The sequence below is a fragment of the Vombatus ursinus genome, unplaced genomic scaffold (assembly GCF_900497805.2).
Source record: "Vombatus ursinus unplaced genomic scaffold, bare-nosed wombat genome assembly UNPS02008961.1, whole genome shotgun sequence".
NCBI lineage: Eukaryota > Metazoa > Chordata > Mammalia > Diprotodontia > Vombatidae > Vombatus > Vombatus ursinus.
The window spans coordinates 7,877,152-7,889,844 of NW_020948739.1; the positions used below are offsets into that span (position 1 = coordinate 7,877,152).

Consider the following 12,693-nt stretch of genomic DNA (forward strand, 5'->3'; position numbering starts at 1 on the left):
TTATCCCTCTTTCTTCTGTCTCTCTCTTCTGTCTCTATCTCTGGAAAACAATGAGAAAACCAGGCTCTTGCTATTTGTTGAATTCAAAGCAGGGAAGAAAGGAAGCATCTGTTCCTGGATAGGTACTCTAACAAGAGTTTTGAGTGTGTCCAAGGCAAATGAGCTGTCCAAATTTATTACTCATTTTCCCCTTTGTTCTCTTTTCCATTCTGGAGTGGTCAAAGGGAAGGTTAACAGGACAGAGAATCCGGGTTGAGGTGGGGACCCAAGCAAAGCTGCCCATGACTACAACAAGCAGCAGATCTTTGGGTGACTGACTGCTGGCCTTCCCATCTCTACTAGTGGTACAACTAATACCACTGTGCCTCAGACCACTGCCCCTAATAAGCCAGCCTGACATATGGTTGAGTGATTTTGGTCTAAAGAAAGTTTCTTTTTCTCCTTATTAGATTGTACTTAGCTTCCAGTGTTATCTGTGGATTAAATGCTTAACCAATTGATGATACTACTTGCAGGTTCCTCGAGATAAAAGGTTGCTCACTGTTTGCAAAGCTAGTGACAGTCAAGAAGATCAAGATAAAAGGTAAGGAATTATCTTACTATAATAAGATATTTTCTATATGTTATGTTATATGTAATACATATTATATACATATATGCATCCTCAGATTAGAAATCCTCAAACATAAAATTTCAGACCTAGAATATTTCATTTGATTTACCCACCTAATTTTACAAAAGATTTTTAAAAAGCTATATTAAAAAAATTTTTAATTAGCAAAAATATTTTTCCTCCCTCTAAACTCTCCCAAACTCCCCTCCACCCCCCCCCAAAAAGTAGATAGAGTGCTGGACCTGAAGCCAGGAAGACTCATCTTCCTGAGTTTGAATGTGGTCTCAGACATTTACTAGCTGTGCGACCCTGGGCAATTCACTTAACCCTGTTTGCCTCAGTTTCCTCTTCTGTAAAATGGACTGGAGAAGGAAATGGCAAACCATTTGGTATCTTTACCAAGAGATTCCCAATGTGGAGTCACAAAGAGTCAGATACAACTGAAAAATGACTGAACAACAACAAACAAATATGCAAAGTTAAGCAAAAGTAATTATTGCATTGGGTATGTCTGAAAAATATGTGTCCGTCCCTGAGTCCATTATCTCTCTGTCAGGTGGTAGGTAGTATGTTTGATCATGGGTCTTCTGGAATCATGATTGGTTATTGGGTTCATCAGCATTCTTCAGTCTTTCAGAATTGCTCATCTTTTACAGTATTGTTGTTAATCTACAAATTGTGCTCTAATTCTGCTCCCTTTCCTCTGTATCAGTTTATGCAAGTTTTCCCTAGCTTCTCTGAACCTGTTCATTTCATCACTTCTTTAAACACAATAGTATTCTGTTCCATTCATTCATATATGATAATGTTTCAGCCATTCCCTGAATTGATAGACACTCCCTCACTTTCTAATTCTTTGCCACTAGAAAAAGAACTGCTGTAAATATATTTATACATATAATGTACCAATCTCACTTTACAGATGAGGAAACCAAGGCACTAAGAGTGGTTGAAGGACTTGCCCTAGCTTATGCAGCAAGACAGAGGCAGAACTCAGGTTTTAACTTCTATTCTTGTCCTATGTTCTTTCAACTACACTTAGCAGAACTTTTGATCCATATTGATTGAAAAGAGCAGTATTCAATGGAAAAGCACTCTTGAGAGAAGAATAGGGATTGGAGATTTGTTCTCCTTTATTTTTCTTTTTCATTTGGAAACCAAAGTGGCCACTTAAGTGGAGAGAGGTAATGAAAGGCTTTCTTGACTCAAAATATCTCCCTACCTTCCCTGCTGTATGAGATTAACAGCATTAGCTTCAGTTCTAAGAAGGATAACATATCAGCTAGGATTAGGTTATCTGAATGATCCATTATTACAAGAGGAAGACCCTGAAGGAATAGGACAAAGCCTGGGAAGAGCATTGCATCAAATGGGTTGGGTTCAAGTCCCAGCTTTATGACAGACTACCTTTATAGCCTCAGGCAAATCAATTCAACCCTTGGTGTCTCTGTTTCCTCACCAGTAAAATTAGAGGATTGGACCAGATAGCCTCAAAAGACCCTTCCTGCACTAAATCTATGATCCTAGCATGAAGAGGAGGGAAAGTAGGTTGAGGACATTTAGTGCTCTGTTACTGTCGAGGTTAGAATGAGGCACTTCAGTGTCTGGGCATGTTGGGCATCCTGGAAACCTGGGAAGGCACTTTGAGCCTTTGGCAAAGGAGAGAGAAGCAGGCAGTGAACACTGAGTTAGGAAGGAAAGGTACTAAAGGCAAATTTCACTTATTTCACAGTTTTATCCAGAGCTAGGACTGATACCAGCATAACATCTCCATAGTATTTTCACTTCTAGATAGCAGCTCTCTCGGTAATACCTAAGACCTTTTCTACCAAACCTCAGCTTTTGGGATACAGAATGCTTATTCTGCCCTATTGAATATCCTGCCTGTGATGGTATATGTACTCTGTGAATCTGACTCTCCCACCCTATTTGGAGTTTCTGTGTGACCATGCTGCCACTTGAAACACAGCAATGAAGATGAATCACCTCCCCTACCTTATGCATGTTTCATGTCAGGGTCAAGGTTGTGATGTTTTCCCACCAATCTGTATTTATTGATCCTGTACCAAATGAACCACAGTCTGCTAAAGCCTACACTTAGAATTAGCATCATAGGGTTAGAAAAAGGATAGTCTTTTTAGAGATTAATAATTTTTTATTATACTTATTTTTTAATTTCGTATTTTATTTTTCACCAATTACATGTGAAAACAATTTTAACATTCTTTTTTTCCAAATTTTGAGTTCAAAATTCTCTGACTCCATTCCTCCCCTCCCCCCTCATTGAAAAGGCAAGCAATTGACATAGGTTACACATGTGTAGTCATGAAAACACATTTAAGGATATGTTTTTACAAGCCCTGATTGTGGGACATTAGGAAAAGTCCATGGAGTTTAAGCCAGACGTCATGGGTTTGTGTACCAGTTCCATCACTTGCAAAATACTTAACCTTTTTAGAGTTTCCTCTTTAGTTTCCTCTTCTGTAAAATGGGGAGCAAATGAGCTGATATCTAGGGAAGCATTTTATAAGTCATAAGGCACCATAACAAATACAAGGTGTATCACTGCTAATGAGGAAGAAAGGTGATGTTATCCATCCCTAACTTCCTGGATATCATTTAAAAGCATATCAATGACATCAATTCAATTGTAACTATTATTTGGATAATTATAATACCAGAATTGGAGGGTGAGACCCATACTACTTTATGTCGAACTTCATAGGCTCATGGGTAAGCAGCTCAGTGGACAGAGCACCAGGCCTGGAGTCAGGAAGATCTGAATTCATATTTGACCTCAGACACTTCCTAGCTGTTTGACTCTGTGCAAGTCACTTAGCCCATGTTTGACCCAGTTGCCTCACATGTAAAATGAGGATAATAATAGCACCTACCTTCCAAGGTTGTTGGGGATCAGACGAGATAATAATTGTAAAGTGCTTAGCAAGGTGCCTGGCATATAATAAATACTATATAAATGTTGCCTATTATATTATTATCATAGGACCATAGATTTAGAGCTGGAAGGGACCTCAGGGGCTACTTAATACAACCCCTTCATTTTACAGATGAGGAAAAATGATGTCCAGGGAGGTTTAAAGTGGTGTACCCAAGGTCACAGTTCTTATTATGATGGACTTTTTTATGTGGTTCCTTTTTTTTTTTGTTAGAGAATACAATTTGCCCTATAGAAGCAAGACATATCATAGAGTAGATAGCATGCTGGACTTGGAGGCAGAAGACTTGGGTTCACATCCCACCTTTTACACTTATAAGCTATGTGACAATGAAAAAGTCAAGTTCTCTGAGCTTCAATTTCTTCATCTGTAAAATAAGCATAATATTATAACTGCAGTCTCTATGTTACCAGATTGTTGTATGACTCAAGTGAATTAATGAAGGAAAAGTACTTTGCAAACGTTAAAGTGCTTTATAAATGTCACTAAAGATAAATCCATTTAATAATGGGTGATGTTATAATAGGATTTTACTACATTGTAACTATTTGCATATTGAGGTCTCCTTTTGTTAAAATAATAGGAAATTGGAGTAATATGGTTCCACTTTTGAAAAATAGAAGATATAATATGCCATTTCTAATGCTTAATTTATTTATTTTAAATGTTTTATTGTTTTTTTCTTTTTAAAACATCACCATCACTTCCAAATGTCTCTTTTAACCCAAATAATTGAATCCTCTCTTATGACCAAAAAGAATCCTCATTTCTGAATGTATACCTCATTCTGCACCTATTGTCTACCATCCCTTTATAGATAGGTAGGGGATATAATTCACTATCAAGTCCTGGAAGTCATAATTAGGTGCCACATCTATCAGAGTTGTGAAGTCTTTCAGTTATTATTTTTCTTTATATTATTGTGACCATTATGTAAATTGTTCTGGCTCTATATTGGTTCATGTAAGTCCCAAGTTTCTCTACTTTCTTATTTATCATTTCTACGGTATAAAAACACTTCATTGTGTTTATCTACAATTATTTGTTCAGCCATTCCCCAGTTGGCAAGCTAACTTTCTTTCTAACTCTTTGCTCTTAAAAAAGTTTGGTTTCTTTTATTTATTTGATGCTTAAGTAAATTTTTAATTCTGTCCCAGGTAAATCAAATGCATTCAAATAATCTCCTCAATTCTAGCAAATTTCTTTTCAAATATCTTCTTGCAGCTTCCTGGTTTGGGCAACTATGACTAAGCACAACAGTTTCTACTTCTCTGGATTCTTGCCACTTAAATAGATTAACTATTTTTTGATTTGCCCTTATAGGGAATTCTGGGGTTAGGCAAATTTGGAATGTCAAAGCAAACTTCACACAAACTGAGACCAAAGAAATAACACTTTTAGGGTTTTAAATAGAACTGGGGAATCTGGGATATGTAAATGGAGAAAGTGAAGGTCAGCTTCATCTGGGCCCTGGTGTGGTCTGTGGAAAAGATGGTCAACTGTGGGGAATATTTGGGCAAATCCATTTGGGACTTGTTTCTACACGGTGCATGTGAAAGTGGAGGCTGGGCAGGTCTGTGCTTAATTTCATCAGAGTAGACAGTTCCTTGAGGCTTTTGGCTCCAGCTCTCCCATTTGACTGTCTCTGTTGATCAGGTTAGACATGTGCATTTCCACATCTTCACCAAGTGCTATGTAATCACAGTCTTAATAAGTCACATTAGTGAAGAAACTTGATTATTTCCGGAGACATTATATCATGTTGTGGGGTTCCGGTGGGACTGAGTCTCTTCAGCAACCCTCCTATTCCCTTCCCTTCTCTTTCCCCTCCCCCTTCCTAGTGGGGCCAAGGAATCTATAGGTGCCTTTTACTTTCAAAAACCATGGTTTTTTTAGGGGGAGGAAAGTGGGGCGGGTGATTATTTAGCTCTCAAAAATACTGAAATAGTGGAGATTCCACTGGGAACATTTCTCACCATCAGGATAAGCCTCCTTGTGATGCACAGTTTAACTGAAATAAAGATACCTGCAGAATCTTTCATTTCAATCCAGCAAAACAAGTGTCCAATAAGTACACTGTGATGGGAATGGAGACTGGAGCTTCAACCATGGGCATAGACAGGGAAATTTCCTCTATCAATGCAGATTGGTACCTTCTCTTCGATTTAATCTTAGAGCAGCACAGTTCCCAACATGTGGTCTGGGGATCTTTTGGGGTCCTTGAGACCTTTTCAGGGAGTGTACAAAGAGAAAAATATTTTTATAATAATACTAAGATACTTTAATTTCTAATATGCTAAATATTGGTAGATAAAATCCTTGCATAAACAAAAGCTTTTTGGGGAGAGTGGTCCTCAATAATTGTTTAGAATGTAAAAGGATCTTGGGACCAAAGTTTGTGAACTGCTGTCTTAGAGCCCTGAGGGGTTAAGAGATGTGCACAGTGTCAGCCCAGCCAATCTGTCAGTGAGGGGCCTCTGAGACTGGCTCCTTACCCTCTACAACACACAGACTCTATAAAAACAAATAAAAATATCAGACTCATAGAGACTACCTTGCCCAGAATCACACAGCTAGTAAGTATCAGAGGCAGCAGTGAAAACTAGGACCCACTTGATTTTAGATGCAGTACCTTCACTCCACCACACCTCCGTGCTAGGTTCAGTCCACAAACATTTATGAAACACCTATGTGCCAGTCACTATTCTAAATGCTTGGGATACAAAGAAAAGCAAAAAACACAGTCCCTGTCTTCAAAGAGCCCAAGTCTTAAGTCTCTCCCTATCCCAATACATCCTCCATTCATCCAGTCACTTCTCCTACAAAGGAAACTCCAGTGGCTCCCTATTGCCTCCAGGATCAAATACGAAATCCTCTTCTTGGTGTTCAAAGCCCTTCATTACCTAAAGCCCTACTACCTTTCTTATAAGGCTTTTTATACTTCACTCTCCACCACATAGTCTTTGATCCAGTGACACTGACCACCTGAGAGCTATATGAACAAGATACTCCATCTTTCAGCTCCAGGAATTTTCTCTGGCTGTCCTCCATGCCTGGAATGCTCTCTCTCCTTATCTCTGCCAAATGACTTCCCTACTTTCCTGTGGCTTCCTTTAAATCCCAATTAAAATCCCATCTTCTATGGGAACCTTTCCAAACCCCTCTTAATTATAGTACTTTCTCTCTCTTAATTATTTCCTCTTTATCCTATCCTTATTTGTTTGCTTATTGACTCTTCCATTAGACTGTGAGCTCCTATAGGGCAAGGACTGTCTTTTGACTCTTTGTATTCCCATCTCTTAGCCCAGTGCTTGGTACATAGTAGTTGCTTAATATATGTTTATTGACTAAGAGCTCATGTTCTGATGAGAGACACACAACTATGCACATACATGGTATAAGCAGTGTAAATGAGAGGTAAGATCAGAAAAAAAAAAAAGGTACAACAGGTAGAGGGAGGCAGTATAGACTGGGAAAGACCTCTCTTGCAGAAGGTAAGATTTGGGCTGAGTTTTGAAGAAGGCCAGGAATGCCAGGAGGTACTGGTGAGAAGGAAGAACGTTTAAGGCATGGAGAGAGTCAGTGAAAAACGTGGAGTGTGCAGTGATCAGTGACCAGAAGACCAGTGTTGCTGGATTGGAGAGAATGTGGAGGGGTGTAAAGCACAAGAAAACTGGAAAGGTAGGAAGAGGCTACACTGTGAAGGGCTTTAAAAGCCAAATAGGATTTTATGTTTGATCCTGGAGGCAAAAGGGAGCCACTGGATTTTACTGAGCTGGAAAATGTCATGCTGAGTATACATAAATGAATAAGCATGACATGGTCCCTTAGACCTCAAAGCATTTAAATCTAGTAGGGCCAATAAGACAGGGATGCAAATAAGTATAATACAGATTAGAATGTGGGTGGGATATAGGAGTGGTAGGAAAATGTGCTAGGAGAAATTCAGGGAGGAAGAATTGCCTTCTAGTTAGGGGACTGGGAAAGTCTTCATGAAGCAGATGGCACCTGAGCTGGCTCAGCCTCATAAAACATCAGTTTGCTGCCTCTGTTTCTCAACATTCATGAGTAGTTCACAAAGAACTAAAAGTTCTTAGTGGTTAAAATGTGCAAAAAAAAAAAAAAATGAGGTTGACTACCAGCACTTTTTCCCAGTTATCTCTTTGCTTCTTACATTGGCCAGTCCCTCATACCCACATCAAAGCTGAGGCCTTATTTTTGTCAGTCCCTCTCCCCTGCCCCTACCTATTATATGTGAGATCTATGAGCTTCTTCCTGATTTAAGCCTTATTGCTTCATCTCTCCAAACTTGGGAAAATACTCTAGACTCAGGCTTCCCTGATCATCCATAATTATTTCCTTGGTTTAGTTGAAAATTTTTGTGCCCAAGTATCAGCTTGTTTTCATCTAAGTAGTATCTCTAAGAAAAGAAAAAAAAATCACTTTAAAAATGAGTCACTCACTATGTTTTTCTCTTTATTTGCCACCCTCCCCTCTTTTCCCCTCTTTTTCTGGGTTTGGCATGAACAGAAACTGCCTTGGGACTAGTGAAGCCCAGAGCAACCTGAGTGGAGGAGGAGAAAACCGAGTACAGGTCTTAAAGACTGTTCCAGTTAACCTTTCTTTGAACCAAGAACACCTGGAGACCTTAAAAAGGGAACAGTACAGTGCAAATGTGTCTGAGGGTTCAGCAGGCTGTGTGGCAGGAGTAGTGGTGGTGAAGGCTGAAGAGTTTACGCCCGTCTTCATGGCCCCATCTGTGCAGTACCCCAGAGGAGAAAGTGAGGAGCCCCGTGGTGTCATCTTTGAGCAAAATCAGTATGAAGTACCCAGCATGGCTCCCCATGCCAACTATCTCAAGGATGACCAGCGAAGCACACCAGACAGCACTTACAGCGAGACTTTCAAAGATGGCGCTACAGAGGTGAGTCAGTCGTGAGTTAATGAATGAATGTCTGATAACTGGGCATCCAGTCTTAGATTTCCAGAAGGCAAATGGGATACACACAACTAACTGAAGCTTTAGCATTTTTTAGTATTGGAATGAACATGATGTGTATGTGGTGGGATACGTATTTGGGAGAGGTTGTTTGTTTTTTGATTTCTGACATCTTAGCCCATTTGTTTCTTTTAAATTAATTTGGATTTTTAGCCTTTAAATCTAGGTATATTGTTTGTGGAAAATGTGGGAAGCTTATATAGAAACCCAAGTTTTTAAAGCTAGGAGTATTTTATGGAATCTGTATTTCTGTTTATCATCTTGTCATCTTTTATAGTTTGCTGTTAAGCACTCCAAATGTTCCCTGAATTAAGGTTGCTATCTATCTGGTTTTTGACCTGGGTTTGATTGTACTTGTCCAGTAGTTCAAATAGGCCTTTTCAATGTTCAGAAAACATCTACTTTTAAAACTTTTAAAACCATCTTTTAAGACTAGGATTAGGACAACTTGAAGAACAATGTGGTTGGAGTATGCCTTGGAGCCCTGCTGACTCAAAGCCTCATGAGGTCTGCTACTGACCCTGAAGCACTGTCCCCTCCTCCCATCCTAGCATCCTATGGTTGTTCTGAGGCCTACCTCCTACCATTGTTGGGCCCAACACCCCTCACCTTCCCTCCCACCCCCCACATAGAGACATACATGTTGCCTTCTTTCTCTTGCTTTCTCCTCTGAGGGATTGGAGGCTGGGGGCTGAGAACTGAAGTATAGGTTGCCTTTGTATTCCCACCACCCTAACCCCAAATGAATTTGCAAGAATTTCTCATTCCAGTTCTAAAGATTGCATTACCGTTCTATATTTCTGTGATTTTCCAACCTTTCTGGGACAATAGAGGACAGCATTAGTGTTAGACTCTAGCAGATATTTACCTAATCTTTCAGACAAGGGGAGGGAGGGGTATAATATTACCAGGGTGGACATGTCCACTCATAGAAGCAACTAGAAAAACTTACCTTTCCTCTATTTTGTAGATGACTTTGATAAAACTCTTTTTATAAAACTCTTACATTTTCTTCTTATTTGAGTAAGATGACATCCCAAGGTTGAGTAAATATGCATAAAATTGAAGCTTTAAATGTTCTAATTTGTAGTAGCTCAAGTACATAAGGTGGCACTTGCTTATTTTTTTTTAATTTGCAAGTGAATCTCCCCTTCATTGTCCTCCTGCCTTCCAAAGAAGCTTTGTCATCTCCACGGCATTCCAGAGGATGTGTACAGCATAGGGGTAACGACAGGTTCGGAGGCAGATCTGTCTGTGCAGAAACTACCTTTCCCCAAGAGCATGCAGAGACTGCCCAGGCCGTGCCCCACATATCCCATTTTGGGATATGTTTGTTTCTCTCCTGTTTGTTCCCATTAATTGATCTGCACAAAGAAATTCTGTTTGCATGAGCATGGTCACAAGTACCCGCTGCAGGCATATATAGTGAAGCCAGAGTGCAGTGACTTAGTGTTGGATAGATGAGATACATTTCCTATCTTGGGAGCTACCACTTTTCCTGCTCTTGGATATCTGAAGTAAAATTCTTAACATCATTTTAATAATTTGTATTTAAAATTCTTTTCCAATAATATTTATTGAAAACAAATTTTTTTAAATGAAGAGAGACTGTGCTGTTTTCAGACATTGTGGATGTCCAGTATATTAGAATGGAATTTTTTTAATTTTTCTCATCGTATCCTTGACACAAAATATAGTGCCTGGCACATAGTAAGTGCTTAATAAATATCCACTTGGTTGATTCAATCAACCAACATTGATAAATACTTGATAAATATTGTTTGTCAATAAATATAAGAAATCACATTTTGAGAGTTGAGATTTATCTCTGAGGTCATCTAGGTCGGTCCTGTCACTTTACAGATGAGGAAACTGAGGCCCATAGAGGTTAAATACCTGGCAGTGGTCACACAGGTAGTAAGCATCAGAACTGGAATTTGAACCCAACTCCTCTGATTTCACATCCAATACATATTCCACTGTACCAGATGTATAGAAACAGACCCTTACTCCCATCAATTTGAGGACAAATGGTTGCTCCTTCATGAGAGAAAAGCCGGTGATATATTTTTAGACACTATGTAGGTCTTTTCATTTGGTTTCTGCATATTAATAATAGCTGGTTTTTACATATAGCTTGACAGTTACAATGGATTTTACATGCATTGTTTAATTTGAGGCTCAGAACAACCCTGTGAGGTGGGGGAAGGGAAGGAAGGGCATAAGCACCTACTATGTGCCAGGCACTGTGCTAAGCACTTTAAAAAACAAACAAACATATATTCTCTCATCTGATCCTCATTTTGACCATGAAAGGTAGATGATATATCCTCATTTTACATTTGAGGAAACTGAGTCAGACAGTGGTGAAATAATTTGCTTAGCTATAATAGTACATTAGCTATTAAGTGTCTCTGACACCAGATTTGAACACAGGTCTTCCTGCCTCCAAGCCCAACTATCTGTCTGCTTGACCACCTTACTGCCTCTGTAATGCAACTGTTAATATCTTCACTTTACAGATGAGGAAACAGACTTGGAAAGATTAAGCCCAAGGTGACATGTTAGTAATTAGTGGATGCAGCAGTGGAGGCCAGGACTGACTCAGAGTTCAGTGTTTTTACCCCTGTACTATACAGCCTTTCAGAAGGACTTGGGCACATGGTCCAATGGCAATGGAATGGTCATGATATCTAGGTGGTGCATTATCAGCTGTATTTGTGTTGCAGATAAAAGTTCCACGAAAAGAGGTGATTGTTGTTTTTTTAATATCAAAGTGGAAAAGGGGGGCTAAAGGAATTCTCTGACCTTACCAGAAGCTAAGTGTTTGGGCTCAGTCCCAATGTTTTTGGTTTAACTGCTTTGTGGGGTTTAATCATTGCAGCCAAAATCAGTATTTGCATTGGGCTTTAACTTGCCTACTGCATTTCATTTTGATGGGAGTTTAAAAAAAAAGTATTCCAGTTATAATCTTTTGCTATAGTACTGCCAACTGGTCATATGATTAGGCAACCTCTGAGTAAAGTTCTTAAGGAAATCCCTGTAGTACAAATTCTTGGTTGAAATCTGTTACACTCACTGGTGGATTATTGAATTATATGGAAACCACTCAGCCTATTCAAGGGATACTAGCTCTGATGCAAGCCTGGATAGGTAGGAGGGAGGGTCGTTGCTATGAAGGGTCCAACTGATATCTCTTAAAGAACCAGTATCAGTGGAACATGAATAATTACATAAGCTTCAAATATTTTAGATGGTAACAAGATCTGTGCATAGTTTAAGAGGAATTTTGATCCCTTATTTGCCTCATTTCCAGCATGAAAAAAGGCAACTGTTCTCAAACCATAAAGTGCCTAAAAGCACTATGCTAGACGCAGACAATGTTTGGAGGGAGGAACATAGTGAAGTTTAAAATCCTGTTTAAAATCATAGTGAAGTTTAAAATCCTCGCAGCTTAGGGAGAGAGTCCATAAATTCAGAAAAAGAACAAATATGAGAACATTATACTTAACAAGTAAGAGTGAGTGTGACATATTGCATAGGAGTCCTGACAGAGTTAAGAATATCTGCCTTCACATCTTACCTCTGACACATAAGAACTGTGTGGGCAACCTGGCCTTTTTGCTGGCTCTCCCCATGCCTGGAATGAATGTTCTTTCTCTTCACCTCAATCTCCTGGCATCCCTGGCTTCCTTGAAATCCCAGGTAAATTCCTACCTTCTCAGGAAACTGCTACAATTTCTCCTTCATTCTAGTGCCTTCCCTCCATTATTTAGAGTTTATTCTGTACCTAGCTTGTTTGGGCCTTGTTGTTTCCATGTTGTTTCCCATAAAACTGTGAGCTCCTTGAAAGCAGAGACTCTTTTGCTTTTCTTCATACTCCTAGTACTTAATGCAGTGCCTGCAAATGGTCTATTGATTGGCTATTTGGCTATTTGGGGCAACTCTCTAAAACTACAGTTATCCCTTCCACATTGTGACTTTTCCCATCATGGTTTCAATATATTATGGGTCAGCAGACGAAATTAAATGGAAATTTTTTGGGAGTTTTGCAGAAGCCACAGACGACATACAAAGGCCAGCAGATGACACAAAAAGTTTAGAAACTCAGAAATATATAAAAT

At 39.2% G+C, this 12,693-nt stretch overlaps 1 protein-coding gene across 4 annotated transcripts in view; it reads left to right on the plus strand.

The window, feature by feature from the left end:
* Nucleotides 1–12,693, plus strand: part of GRHL2 (grainyhead like transcription factor 2) — a 232,047-nt gene that overhangs the window by 69,080 nt on the left and 150,274 nt on the right. For all 4 annotated transcript variants that reach the window (XM_027850005.1, XM_027850006.1, XM_027850007.1 and 1 more), the window contains exons 3-4: nt 516–583; nt 8,101–8,494. In XM_027850005.1, the coding sequence (XP_027705806.1) occupies nt 516–583; nt 8,101–8,494 (462 nt within the window). The remainder of the gene's footprint in view (nt 1–515; nt 584–8,100; nt 8,495–12,693) is intronic.